Source organism: Schistosoma haematobium, chromosome 1 (genome assembly GCF_000699445.3).
Source record: "Schistosoma haematobium chromosome 1, whole genome shotgun sequence".
Lineage (NCBI taxonomy): Eukaryota > Metazoa > Platyhelminthes > Trematoda > Strigeidida > Schistosomatidae > Schistosoma > Schistosoma haematobium.
In genome coordinates this window covers 51,920,391-51,936,344 of record NC_067196.1, presented here as the reverse complement: position 1 = coordinate 51,936,344, position 15,954 = coordinate 51,920,391, and the positions used below count along the sequence as shown (strand labels likewise).

General features: G+C 34.1%; 1 protein-coding gene across 1 annotated transcript; it reads left to right on the top strand.

The window, feature by feature from the left end:
* Nucleotides 1-1,040: 1,040 nt before the first annotated feature.
* On the top strand, nt 1,041-15,660 carry MS3_00001548 (uncharacterized protein). The gene is made up of 5 exons (XM_051209017.1): nt 1,041-1,060; nt 1,296-1,681; nt 3,220-3,315; nt 7,548-7,641; nt 14,771-15,660. Exons 2-5 carry the CDS (start codon nt 1,544-1,546, stop codon nt 15,412-15,414), a joined length of 972 nt encoding a protein of 323 aa, XP_051074435.1. The 5' UTR covers nt 1,041-1,060; nt 1,296-1,543; the 3' UTR covers nt 15,415-15,660.
* Nucleotides 15,661-15,954: the final 294 nt, after the last annotated feature.

Below are 15,954 nucleotides of genomic sequence, written 5' to 3'. Positions count from 1 at the left end.
TCTGGTTTACTAAGAATCTATTCTAAATGCCTTTGTGTGAAATACGATATCGTCTCGATTAGTTATATAGTCTTGTTACTCAATTTTGTTCCAAATGGTCTCTCAATTAACTTGCTTATTTATTAATTCGATATTTGTAATAAAAGTAGACTGGGAATTCGTTTCTTAAAATACCATTGAATTTCAGTGAAGAACACTCTCTCGACATATTTGTAAAATATTTATACTTTAATAGTTGATATCATGAGTCAATTCAAACTAGACCACCATCGAAAACCTGAAAGCACTGGACAACCGTTTCACCCCATTATGGAAATCCTCAAAAGTGAGCATACACGATTCCGACTCGCGAGATTCAAACCCAGAACCTATCGGTCTCGCATATGAACAATTGACCTCTAGACCACGGAGTTGACCGGCATCCAACGGGGTTAATATCTAACTTCAACCAGCCCATGAAATTGATCGACATATCCATCATTGTCTTCAGTGAGTTACTATCTCATAACAGACTTGGTTCGACTCCACTGGTCACTGATTCTCCCCAGAACTCCAGGAAATACCTCTTTATGCCAGGCTCTAGTGAGCATATGTTATATATACTAAGCTATTTTTAAACTTTAATTTATTCCCAACGAAATACTCTATTTATTGTCAGGATGAAGCAAATGTGTAACTCAGTAATTTATTATATTGCTAATTAATGAAATAAATTCTTTTGACGTTGTAAATTGTAAACATGGATTTAGTTATTAATTAATTTATATCAGCTTTTGCTTTGTTCAATATATTCAAATGTAACTACTGACCATATATAACAGATTATATTTTCATGTACTTGGTAAATAGTGGTCGGAGCACAAATAAATCTTCATCTATACTCTTATCTTCTCCCTGGAATCGAGCCACAGCTTCAGTTGTAACAAGTAACAGTTTCTCCCCAGTCATACCACATAACCGTTCCAGCATTTTGTCAGCTAAAACACATCAAAATAAAAAAATAAAAAATGTAAATGTAACAAATTCTTCAATGTATCTATTCAAATTCGGATCAACAAAAGTGAGTCTAATTATGGAGTATTTTTTTGTCATTTTAATTCTTTCGTGATCCATAGTTGGTCATATTCGCTGGTTATGTAACAAATTTTGAAAAAGTCTCTTTTATTTTGTTTATGTTTTTGCTTACAAGCATATTTATCAATAAATATAAACCATCAAAATATGAACTTACTTTAACCTAATGACACTGATTATTATCTTCGGTATTATACTTCACTATTTTTATTAATAAAAAGGTATACGGAATGAGTACACCTGAAATAAAATTTATGATATTGGTTTCTTATTGGCTGGAGATTTTGGGAAAGAAAATTAAGACTGATGAAAGGGTATGAAAATAGAAGTGAACATATTAAACCATATTTACACGTTTAGAGGAATCCACTCGTGTCTATTCTGATTGGATATTAAATTGGACACGGGGTTGATTCACACGGACAATGCAGTTATATATATATTACTTATTCACTATTTTCAACACATAATGAATATGAATGATTGTCAGACAACAATGTTGTCTCCTAGCCAAATATCAACACATAGTGTAAATGATAAATGTAAAGCAAAAAAATACGGTCGACAGTCTACAATACCTCTGGAATATCGAGATCAAACAAGACGAGTAGGTGATACATTTATGTATACATTAGTGACATTTATTTTATAGAAATGTATTTACACCTTAACTAAATTTCAGTCTCTTTTATATAAGAAATATTTATATTGAATGGATTAGGATGAAAAAACTCTGATGGTCTGTAAGGTGGCAGGATTATAGAATACATTATTAGTTAAATTACGAAAGGTAGTAATATAAGTAATCAAAATGACATGAATATAGTAATCTTGAATTAATAAGGTTTAAATATATAATATCAGAATACACTATCCTATCTATTGATTATGATGTAGTAATTATTGATAGTTTAGACATTCTTCCCCTCTTGAGTAATTGACTTTTGATAACTCGATGATTCGAAACTGATTTTTATTATAAACTAAACATCAGTCTAAAAAAACTATTGAGAATCGGATAACACTTGAAAATCGACAGATATTTGTCCCAGAATAAACAGCACACTCATTTATTTCTTAATAACTCTTTAGATTAAAGCTAGAGCTTTAGGGATGGGAAATAAATTTAAGGATGAATCTGTCAAAATCATTGACTGGATCTTTTTAAATGATCAGATTTAAGAGTGAATTCATGACTGGATGAATTTTCAAAAAAAAATCTATTCATGATATTTGAGTTAATTTCTATTTTTCCACGAATATTAGTTTTTTTTGTTGAAAACATATAATATGTATCACTGTGTAAAATTATTATGATAATTAACCTCTTCTAACCACTTGGTTAGGTTTAGTGTTAAATTTATTATCAGAAGAGGTTTTTGTGGATATTATAGTAATTCAGTAGCTGAATTCATGAGTCAATTGAATCTGGACCATCATGGAAAACCTGGAAGCAGTGGACGGCCGTTGGAGTTAGATATTAGTATCATCGGATGCTGGTCGTCTCAGTGGTCTAGAGGTTGAGTGCTCGCGCGCGAGGTCGATAGGCAATGTGTTCGAATCCCGCGTGCAGGATCGTGGATGCTGAATACTGAGGAGTCTCATAGTGTGATGAAATGACCGTCCAGTGCTTTCAGGCTTTTCATACTGGTCTAGCTTCAATTGAAACATGAACTCAACTATTAAACTTATATCACTATTACTATTAATTTATGCTTTCTTAACAGATCGTTTCAATCTAAAATAATACAGGAGAATTGAATCAAAAGATGACTACTAAGTACAAACAGATTAATTGTAAATGAATATCTTATACAATAATGTAATTAGTACATTACAAAACGATACATAAACTAATTAAGTAATTTTTACTTATAAAATCATAACTACCATTGACCTCAAACAGTTGTACCTTGGGCATTGTGGTCACCCTTTCAGGTCACTAAGACCACTTCTAACCCTAATTCCTTTACAGGTACCTCCAGAAGAACCCTTTCACTGTTTGGGCAACCGGGTAATGATAACCGCCGTCGTAACTCTAACAGCACTCATCATCACTGTATCCATAACTGACTGACTTTTATAAATCAAACATTAATTTCAAAAATAGAATTTTATCATTAATATTGTTTATCTGTTTTTTAGTTGAAAAAACAAAATCTGGAACGTCGTAGACGTGCATGTATCTCAGATAAAATGAATGCATTACATAATTTAGCTATGAATTTAATTGGTAAAGATGTAAGTTATTAGTTGTCGTTTTTTTTATTCTAATTTTTTATTTAAATAATGAGAATTTTTTAAATTTATTTTGAGTATTTTACTCAGTTCATTTAATATTTTATAGTCTAGATTTTTTAGGTTTATTAGTCTAAAATAAATAGGGTAATGAAAATTCTTATTTGTGCTATGAACTAAAATTGATTTATAATTGATTGACCACTGGATGGTAATCAATTTCATGTATGTCAGGTCCTTCTTAGTACAGATCATATCCTATCGATCAAATTGCAATGTGGCCATTAGTCTAGATGACTCGACATTGCGTACACTATGTTAAGATAAGATGGTGGTTGAAGGTAGTCGAGGTTTACTGTTGACTACTTCCAATCATGAACTTACTAAGATTGATATTCATCTGTATTTAAATGACCTGTTGAATGAGAGTTGAAGAAAATACATCACGTCATTCTTTGAAATTGAATTAAAGAAAAACACAATTTTATATTCATTTTGTATTGGTTGTTTGAACCTTCCTATTGATATTTAGACCTGCAACTGATCAATCTACTTTGAGATACGAGCATCCTATACGAATTGTCTTGATATTGTCATGAATTCATAAGTATTATCAGCACTTAAGTACATGGATGATGAGACGGTGTTTTAAGTGAACTACACTGGATTCCAGTCCAGGAGTGAACATCAACTCTGGAACTCAAATACATCAAGCTGACGATTTCAAAATAGGATGAAACACATGTCCAGAATTCCACTGATAACTACATCCCATATATTCCATATTTAAGTGATTAGTCTTATCACTAAGGGTATCCATAATATATATTCAATACACATCACTAGTGCTAACAATGTATATCTTTAAGTGAATATGCAATTTAATCATCGAAATATGTGTATGAATATCTAACCAGTGTTATATATTTCGAATTCTATTCTTACTAGTAAAGTCAATGGTATTAAGAAAAATTATATTAATATATCTATAATTACAACTATTTTATACGAAATTCTCCATCATTGAATTTTGCTGTAATCTAATAAAATTATTTGCTATGAGGAATAAGCATTTTAGTGTTACCGTGGTTATGGAGTTCGAAATATTGGAAAAAGTGTAAGCGTTTCACATCACTGGTTTCGTATGAGCTGAAAAAGAATAAATTACTTACGTGTTATGGTTATATATCTATCTATATCTATATCAAGATCTATATCAAGATCTATATCCATATCTATATCTATCTATCTATCTATCTATCTATCTATCTATCTATCTATCTATCTATCTATCTATCTATCTATCTATCTATCTATCTATCTATCTATCTATCTATCTATCTATCTATCTATCTATCTATCTATAGTCAAATAGTCAAATACTTTGATAAATTTTTGCCATTTATCAGACGACTTTTCATCGACTGTTATATTTACCAACCAAACAAGAAATGTATATCCTTAAATCGTGATATTTAAATACAAATCCATAATTAAAATCACATAGAGCTGATCTATTGACTATTTTATTTAAAATTATGTAATCTGATTTTGGCACAGCTTCGTGAAGAAAAGTATTCTGTATGTTTAATGTAGAAAACATGAATCTTTAGTTAATCTAATTTTTTAATAAACGGAATACACCCATTATGACATTAAGTAAGAAAGAAAGATTAGTTCAGCGAAGAGTTCTCTTTTTGGCGAATTCATTTTCAAAGCTGTACAATCGCAAATATGTATACTTATTTTTACAGGGTGGTAATAATACTGATAATAAACTTCTGTTATACATGGTGACAGTGAGGTTAAATAAACAAAGGTATTAGAAAAAAAATTTTTTTTCTTTAAAACAAGGAAAGTAAATAATCGTTTGATAGTAAATGGCTTAAGTATTCATCGGGTAATTTTTAACTGCTCGTTTTTATTGACTACAAATATGAACAGTAATATACTTTACTTCATATACTGTAAATAATTTAAGATATATCATCAAAGTCGAGTCTATTTATTAAGGAATCGATATATTTTTAACGAAACATAAATGTCATATATTTAATACCGGGAGGGATATTTTTACATTCACGAACATGTTTAATTCAGACTTTATAGGAGCGTAATTGGAGGTATTAATTTTCATTATAACAAATATAACAAGACGATGTAACTGACCTCATGCCTTTTATTTTTAATTGATTTATGAGTTAAATTTGAGGTTAATCTGTCTATATATATATAGCAGATAAATTAAAAACCATATAAAGTATACTGAATGGTCTAGATGACCTATTATTATAATCACTCCTTATGATAATCCTGTATAAATTGAGCACTTGTTTGATCATATCTAATAAACATTTTACATACAGTATAAATGACCTAGGTTTGACTATAAAACTTGATTAAATAAATAAACATGTACAGATTGATTAACGCATCAGTTTTAGTGAAAATATTGTTGTTACCATAAGTTGAATATATAACCTGATCAATAATATGGAAATACATCATTTTTTTTACTGATGTTTATCTATAATAATTATCCAAGTTATATTGAGACACTAAGTTAGTGTCTCATATGTCATTCATGAATTTTAATAAATAATAACAATAATCGTAGTATCTAGATCATTAATTTAAATGGTAACTAGTAATATCTAGTATCCAATTCTCAATATCCACAAAAACCTAACTATCAATTTGTACATTTTAACGAATATACTACTTATCTATATATTAGAATTCATTACAAGTGAGATCTTTTTAAGTAGCATCTATTATTTTTGTAACAATTCAGCATTTAACAACCACAAATCCATCAACAACCAATACAGATTATAATCTGAAAGAAATTGTAAGTATTTGATGTTACATGAATGATTCATTGTGAAAGTCAAGTGTATCCTGATGTTTACACATCAACATCATTTTTCAAAGTAGAAAAGTGTAGCTGTTACAGTCAAACTTTTTATTTTTTTTTAAAGTGTATGTACTTAGAACCATTGTACATTAAATTCGTTTCTTAATTTTTTTCTTTTTAACAAACAGAAAAGCTTTCATTTTAAAATGTTCATTGAGTATTTTATCTGGTATATTTCTAAAGTTTAATACTAAACAATTATTTTGGAAGATGTTATTTCTTGGAGTTCTAGTGAGAAGCAGTGACCAGTGGAGTTCAACCAAGTCTGTTATGAGATAGTAACTCACTGAAGACAATGATGGATATGTCGATCAATTTCATGGGCTGGTTGAAGTTAGATATTAACCCCGTTGGATGCCGGTCAACTCCGTGGTCTAGAGGTCAATTGTTCATATGCGAGACCGATAGGTTCTGGGTTTGAATCTCGCGAGTCGGAATCGTGTATGCTCACTTTTGAGGATTTCCATAATGGGGTGAAACGGTTGTCCAGTGCTTTCAGGTTTTCGATGGTGGTCTAGTTTGAATTGACTCATGATTTCAACTGTTAAATTACTATAATATCCGCTAAACCCCTTTCGGAATATCATGAAATTATTATCTCATACATATTCTCATTAGTAAATTGGACTTAATTATATATTCTTTGAATATTGAGCCCCACTTTGTTGAATCCATATGGCCGGTCAAGATTACAATCATTAACTTGTTTCAATCCAAGTCAATTATTAACATATATACTTATGGAAATATTTTCAATATCTACTTGAATATTTTTTTTCAAAGATTTATTTGGTTTGAATATATTTTTCATTAAAAAAATTGACAATAGTTGGAAAACATTTAAGTAACTATGAGGAAGTTAGACAGTTGCTTAATGTCAGGTTAAGATTTCTCAGCAAGAGATTTAAACATTTACTAAATAGTAGTCAATACGTTTAAATCCAATCGGTATTATTTACTTGAAACTTCCTATTGATGTTTAGGACTGCTAAGTGGATAACGCGAACTGTGCTAGGTTCGAGTCCTAGAGCGAACATCAACTCTGAGATGCAGGTACATCCAACTGACAAGTCCAAAATAGGATGGAACGCGCATCCTGGATTCAACCGCTAGCCACTATCCATCTTTGCTTATAGTCAACATCTTTGTTATCGAATTCTAAACACACTATTTTCTCGATGAAAATAGTAGTTACATATATTTATTATTGTTATCGTTATATTGGAACTTGATTTAAATGGATATGATTGATTATTTACCAGGTTAATTCATATTAAATCATTATTGTATTATTGTTTCTATTTCTTCAAACTATTAGCCAACAGAATATCATAAAATTGAAAAAACCGATATTCTGAATGTTTGTCACAGTGTCTTTAAAAATGTTGTGGCTATCGTCAACGAACAACCAGGTATGAATTGCAATGTTTCTTTAGCAATATATATACTGATCTATAAAAGTTGTTTAAATTTTTATTTTGTTAAAGTAGCTGATTAACTTGTCTTTGATTGAATTCAATTATTCGTTTTGTTGTTGAAATAGAAAAAGGAATTATCTTTGCTCAATTCATTGACTATAAAATAAACTGTTTCAGTTAAAACGCAGACGATTTAAATCATTAACAATGAGCCATTCAAAATTAGACTAAACTATATGTAAATCAACTGTCTAACAACTTGAAAACTATCAGTCTTAATCAATTCACTCTGTTTCTTGATCATTCACAATAATACTGAACAACAGTCTGAGAAGAGACCAAGATTAAATTGATAGAAATGTGTTGTGTTTTTTGTTTATTTAAAGTTAATGGAACTTTATCAACAAATTTGAATAGATTGATCATGTAGCTTTAAGTGATTCTGTTAGTTTTATGAATTATTCTAAAGATATTTATTGGTTAGATCTAATTAAAATTCTTTATGTTTTAATGGTCATCATAATAAAAACTTCACAATTCTTTATTGACATAAATGATATTATCTACAACTCATAATTCACAATTAGTTGTTAAGTAACAAATTCATTATCTTAACCAAAATCTGTATATTCTAATACACAATAACTGATCACTATGTCAACATTGAGATTTCAGATTATTATTGTATTAAAAGTAAAAAAATGACATTACTTTAAAATTTATTAAAAGATTCCTTTCAATAGATCATTTCAAAAGTATATGACATCAATTTGTGAAACTAACTATTTTGATGAATAATTGTCTTTGTTCTCATAATGCATTGCTCTTTTCATCAAAAGATAAAGGTTAATCATTTAAATTGTTCGATCAATTAGTGTTTATTCATTTCTTTAGTGAAATCTTTTATCATTTAACAAGTACTAATTAATTTTTTGATTGAAATCATGAGTAAATTGAAGCTAGACCACCATGGAAAACCTTGAAGCACTGGACGGCTTTTTCGTCCTTGTACGGGACTCCCCAGCAGTGCGCATCCACGATCCCGCACTCCGCGAGACTTGAACCCAGGACCTGTCATCCTCGCGCCAGGCGCTTAACCAACTAGGCCACTGAGCCGGCATCCAACGGTGTTAATGTCTAACCTCAACCAATCCACGAAATTGCGCGACCATCTTCCATTGTACTGAGGTAGACACTGGTCACGGCCGTCCAGTGATTCCAGGTTTTCCATGGTAGTCTACCTTCAAATGACTCATGATTTCAATCAAAAACTTAACAATCTTCAAAACCCCTAAACTGATACTAATTAATTATTTGTCAGTCAGTCAGTCAGTAACAACGTAGAACTTCGTACGTACGTACATCAGTTCGAGATGCCACGCCACATTAGCACAGAGATACAGTTGTCGATTCAAATCCCATAGTGGTAGACGTAATAAGAGTATAAGCAGTAATCGGGAAGATTAGGGTTTGGAGATGTAATTTAAAGAGTATAATCCAGTGAAATAAATTTGGAAAGAGGAAAAAAAGGGACATGAAGAATTCAGAAGATTAGAATTTGGGAGAACACAGAGAGTGGATGCACCTGCGCCATTGCAAACGATTTTGAGCCATGTCAATCAGGGTCTCTAACCATCGGTTGCTATCATCTCGCGGTCCCCAACCAGGTAGTCTACACCTACCAACATGACTCAGTCCACTTGTCAGTGACTTCATGGACTTGTGCCATGTTTTGGTTTGGCCGCCCCTAGCTTTCTTCCAACCTACTCCTATACCACTGAACATCGCACGTCGAGGCAGTCGGTGGTTGGGCATACGTAACACGTGTCCCAGCCATCTCAACTGATCAAGTTTCACTATTTCATCAATTGATTTGCCATCCTTACCTAGTACCCGTTTCCTAACAACTGTGTTACTTACTCGATGGTCCCATGATATACGAGCAATGTTTCGAAGACACCTATGATCGAATACTAGTAACCTACGAATATCCTCTACTCTTACCGGCCATGTTTCACTGCCATAAAGTAGGACGGGACGAACTGCTGCGCAGTAAACACGTCCTTTGGCTGATAGACGGATATCTCGCCTACGCCACAGATGACGCAAGCTGGCAAAAGCTAGTCGAGCCTTCTGTATCCGTGCTGAGATTTCGTCACACACCAGACCACAAGGGCTGATGAGACTTCCACGATAAGTGAAGCGGTCGACACACTCAACTACTTCACTCCCTATCGTTAGTTCGGGTGTCGATATAACCCAATCCTGAAGCAACATTTTGCATTTCGAGGGAGAGAATCGCATCCCGAACATGCTTGCACTGTTGCTTAGAGTGGTCAGAAGACTCTGCATTTTGCCAGCGTCTTCACCAAATAAAACTATGTCATCTGCATATTCCAAGTCAACAAGTGAATCTCCTGGTAGAAGTTCAACCCCTGGAAATTTAGATGAGGAGAGTGTTATCTCTAAAAGTACGTCGACCACAAAGTTGAACAAGAATGGGGAGAGTGGACAGCCCTGACGAACACCACTTGAGGTAATCAATTCTGATGACAGTTCGCCATAAGCTCTCACTCTACCAGTTGTGTTCGAGTAGAGAGCCTTTATAAGGTTAATGTACTTCTTTGGTACTCCTTTCAGTGACAAACACTGCCATAGAACCTCACGATCAACAGAGTCGAATGCCGCCTTAAGGTCGAGAAATACTACCATTGTGGGGCGTCTGAATGTGTGTCTGTGTTCTAGAACCTGACGTAGTGTGAATATCTGGTCTATACAACCACGTCCAGGTCGAAAACCAGCCTGATTTTCTCTAGTCTGCTCTTCACGAGCTTTAGTTAGGCGTCGAAGTATTATTGAAGCTAATATTTTAGACACTATATTAGTCAAACTGATTCCTCTGTGATTGTCACAAGAGGACTTTTGTCCTTTCTTATAGACTGGCACAATCAGTGATTGAGACCAGTCAGATGGGATTACGTCCAGTTCCCAAATCCTACCTAAGACCTCGGTTAATCTCATTGCTAATACTGGACCACCATCCTTAAAAATCTCAGGAGTAAACCTGTCAGGGCCTGCTGCTCTCCCTCGCTTCAGATTTCCTATGGCTTTTTCAACTTCGTAAAGGGACGGAGGACCTACATTAACTTGCCATTCAGGTTGACTAGAGATCGTGGGAAACCGAAGTGTGGCTGAAGGCCAGTTGAACTGATCCCTAAAGTGTTCTGCCCATCGATCCAATCTCCTGGATTGAGAATGAATAATATGTCCATCTTTCTCTGAGATTGTTTCGCTAACGGTCGGGTTCCTAATTCCGGTTTCCTTAACAAGTCTGAACAATTGTCTGCTATTACCTATTGCCGCTGCCTTTTCCATCTCTCTTGCTTTCGCCACCCACCACTGTTCGCGATCATTGCGTAGGCTTCTTGTCAGCTTGCGCTTAAGCTGACTCCGCTCTTCATTATGTTCAGAGCCAGGTGGAATGAGTTTCCGAGCATCTATCAGTGAGATAGATGCTGCTGAGATCCAGTGTTGCTCCCTAACCTTCTGGTTTACCTTACTAGCAGATATCACTGCTGTTTCCACAGCTTTTCGGATATCATTCCATGCTGCCTCGGGGTGGGCATCACATACATGGCTGCCTAACTGTTTTCCTAGTTGTTCCTGAAATATACTCTTAGCTTGACTATCATTAAGTAGGCCCCTAAGAGGTTTCCTTGCAGCGTCTTTCCTACGTCCAGTAAGACGCAAGCAAATACGCGCTCGCACTAGAGCATGATCTGAATCTAGGCATGTGCTCCAGAATGAGCGACAGTCTTCTATCGAGCCCCTCCATCGGTGGCTGATAGCGATGTGATCTATTTGGGTCCAACGTTGGGACGAATTAGGGGTCTCCATGTTAAAAGATGTTTTTCCTTATGCTTAAAGTTAGTATTTGCAAGGAACAGGCGGTTATCTGAGCATAGCTGCAACAGACGGTCGCCATTATCTGTTCTTTGAGCCACGACACCATAAGATCCACCTAGGTGTCTTTCCCTATCGCTTAGTTTACCTACTTGAGCATTAAAGTCACCGGCCACTATTACTACACCCGAGCGCTTAGCTTTTCGGAGAAGGTCGGAAAGCTTTCTGTAAAATTCATCTTTTACATCATCTGAGCTGCAGTCAGTGGGAGAATAGGCAGAGACGACGAAGAGGCAACGACGAGTGTCCCTATCTTTCCGGATTCTTACTGTTCCGTTCAGTCGGACAGCGCGCAAACGACTGTCTACTGGGATCCACTCTAAGAGAGCTAGTTCTGCCCTAGGACTCAATGCTATACCTACGCCGGCGAGGCCACGGGAAGCAGAATCAGGGCTTCCAGATACACGAAGCGTAAATCGAGTCGGTTCTTTATTTTGGTATGGTGAGGTCAAATGAATGACGCTACTTGGATCCTGTGTGCGCGTTTCGGAGACGCAGCACACATCGATGGCGCGAGATTCTAAAGTTTTAGCTAAGGAAGCCTGCTGTCCTATTTGGCAAAGTGTTCGCACGTTAAAAGCTCCTACGTGTAGTTTAGAGCGTGGTTTCAGGAGACCAGGAATGGCGTTCCACGTACTCGAATCGTTTGCCCTAGCGGTGCGAGGTGATAAAGAGACGTGGGGAGGGTTAGTCGGGGAGATAAGAGAGGTATTAGAAGGTGTAGGAAAGATTTGAATGTGACCACCTTGGTCTCTTGTGCTGTCACGGGTATGAGGGCTGATATCACTTCCCGGCTGCCCACACCGTGGAAGGGTATTTCTTGAGGAACCTGAAAAGGAAATTGGATTAGTGTTGGTCTTGACGACCTGGGAGCGTGACCGCAGAGCCCAAGGGACAACTGCTTGAGGCCGGTCGCGCACGGCCTTTTTGTGGAAGGTTTTTGACGTGTTAGCTCCGTTCTTCAAAGGGCCTTACCGCCGGAGACGGAAATCCATGAGGTAAGGTGAGGTGTGGCATTTTTAGGGTCGACCTTTTCTAACCCCACCCCTCCTTGTGGGAAGGCAGCATCGCTGCAGATGCTAGTTGTCTGAAGGAAACACCTTACTGCTGTCACACCCCTCTACAGTCAGCAGTACGACTTCGCCCTCAGACCTTGAGTTGCTGCTTTTAGTCTTACCGTTCACCAATCGACCTGCCTGGCATGGTAGAACCTGCAGGAACATATGTTCCAGCCAATATAGCTCGGTTGGGTCATCACGATAGGCAAGCCCGACCACCGCGTCAAGGTAGCAGCTTCGATCGGGATTAATTATTTGTTTCCCTAAGTGAATAGATTTCAATCAATTAATTCTCACTTATTATCGTTATATTCTATCAACATTATTTCAATATATAAAACAAATCAACTAGTGTTTTATCCCAACTGTCTACTAATTTTAGATAAAGTACAAACTTTAATAGTATTACTAAAATGAGTGAAATGAAATGAAACTACCCAAGGAAAGAGTATAAATATCATTCCATCCCTTTATATTGTTTGATTGAGCAAACATTTGTGCTTAATTTTGTATATACAATATGAGTTTTATTTTTCATTAGAAAAAAACGACGGAATTTATCCAATTTTATAGCAGTTTTAATTACACTGATAAGTTTATTAAGATTTATATACTTCCGATGATTTTACTGTTATCATGTCAATAACACTATTTATGCGTGTGTATTATTGATCAACTATTAATATTATAAATGATTGTTGAAACATGTTGTATTAGACATTTGTTTGAAATGAACATTACTCTAGGGCATTTGAAGAGTTCATTGAACAATGATAAAATTATATATAAGAGCATGGATCCATCTAATTCTTAACCTTGGGTTTATGAATGTATGTATACGCAGAGGGGGGGGTACTTCATAAAGTCCAGTTTCACTGATTAGATATCAATTTCCCAGACGTCTGTTTTCATCAGGCAGTTGAAAACAGTTGGTTTGTCAAACAGAGAGACCTTAATATATGTGTGCATATGTGTATGATGGCGAGACAGAAATAAAGAAATACTAATAAAAATCTGAATATTTTTCAAACCACAAACAACATTGGATCTTTTTTTCATTCCGTCTGGCTATATTCCTTTGTAATTCATGATAGTTATAATCCGCGTAAACTTGTTTTACACATCAATTAAAAGATACGAAAATTGGAAGAAGTTTTTTCTATGTTGGAGAACGGTGTAATAAGTGTGACAATGGCTTAACTTTATCTAAGTACTTTCTTATATGTTAAGTATTGATAACTAATCAAATAATGTGTATGGTATACAGAGATATTGACCTTACTTGAAATGGCGCCAATTATGTTCTATATTCACCTTTCATTTTGATCAAAATGAAAAATAAAGGTCGTTGTTGAATGGAAAATAAAAATAGGCTCAAATTAAGATTCTCGAATTAACTTAGATTAAGGCATTCTGAAATAATTTTATGTAGACTGTATAAAGTATACACTACATAATGATCAAAATCTCAATATTCAGACTTGATTTGGCTACAAGTGTGTGGTAAAAAACGTGTTTATGTTTTGGAGATTTAAATATCTGAAATAAAATGGTAGCAATCTTTATAAATATCTTTCTTATGATAGATCAATTGTTCTGTAAAATAGTTATTTGCCTATTGACCAATGATCGGTTGAAGAAAAACGTTGAGTACAAAAATGTACTCATTGACCTACGCTAAAATATCACAAATAATAGTAAGCCGATAGCTAATCATTTGAAAGACGTTCAACCAATATGGTATTACTATGAGTTACGTATCGAATAGCTACTAACTGGCAAAAAAACGCAAATGAAGTTTTCCGATTGTAGGTTCATTTTTACCTGACCTATCAAAAAGACCAATTAAAGAGTTGTTATGTGAGTGCCCTATATTAAAAAGAAGGATTTTATATAGAAAAGAAAGATTGATGTAGCTTTTCAAAGGCCATAACACTTTAAATTACTGGAGATGACTTATGACAAGTGCCAACACAATCGACATATTTAGACACAAAATGTAATGCATTTTAAGAATGAATTAACTTTACTATGAATCAGTTATGTAATAAAAAAGTTTATTTGAGTAATATTCCATATAGTTTTCCTTTCGTTTTCTTCAGATATACTTGAACGTGTACATCAACTTCGTGATAAGTTTTACGATAAATTAATCACAAATCATTCTAGTGGATCAAAAAATAAACACAATATCAGTAATGATGAGAATAATAACAGTAACGAGAAATTTCATTTAAGCAATTATATTCCATATAATCATCCTTTGAAAATATATTCGAATGATAATTCTAATGATTATGATATGAACAAACAATGTAATTCATTAAATACTTCCATTCCTAATGATATTTCATCGCAATTGACTAACCATAATTCATTTCAGTATTTCAATGCAAAACTTCATTCAACTCCTTTAATTTCAATGAAAACACTGAAAACTTCAACAGATAATAATAAAAATATTAAATCAGTAGTTACTACATCATATTCACAGTCTCTAGACAGTGGTATTGAAGATGTTGAAGATATACAATCAATAAATTGTACACAATCAAAACAGTTATTACAAATGTCACAACGAATATCTAAACGAAACTATTGTGATACAAATCAACCAGTGGAAACTGAAGCTTATGAACAAATAATTGATTTATCTTTTAAAAAACAGAAACAGACTAATCATTATCATGAAGAGGTTCATCAAACTAAGGAAGAACAAAATGTTTGGAGACCATATTTAGATTGATGAGTTTATATTCTATCTAGCTTATTTTTCTATTTCATTTTCTCTTTAGTAACTATAAACCGAAAGAAGTATATTCAACTGGAAGAAAGCATCAATTTATAGTTATTTTTATACTTTTTGTTCAGTTTCATTCTTAATAATTTCACTTTTTCTCCCAGCAACCTGCCATATCCATTACTGCTTCACTCATAAAAGATTTCCATAAATAAATAGAATAGTATTGATAAATCAACTATTTTCTTGAATTTTTGTATACTCTTTTGTAAATGAGCAGTTCAAATAGAAGAAATGGTACGAATTTCATGATATCCAGGAGGATGTCGGTGGAGGATCAGTGTGATTCTTATGAATCGTCTTCGAAGAATCTTCTGCGAAGTCGATTTTTGTAGTAGACCTATTTCTCTCCATTCACTCCAATTTCGAAGATTTCTTGCCCATATTAGTCAACGACAACTCCTTTAGGCGATACCAGGTTCATAATTATGGACATTACCATGAGCAACAGTTTGTGTGTAATACCCGTGTTTCTGACTGTAATGA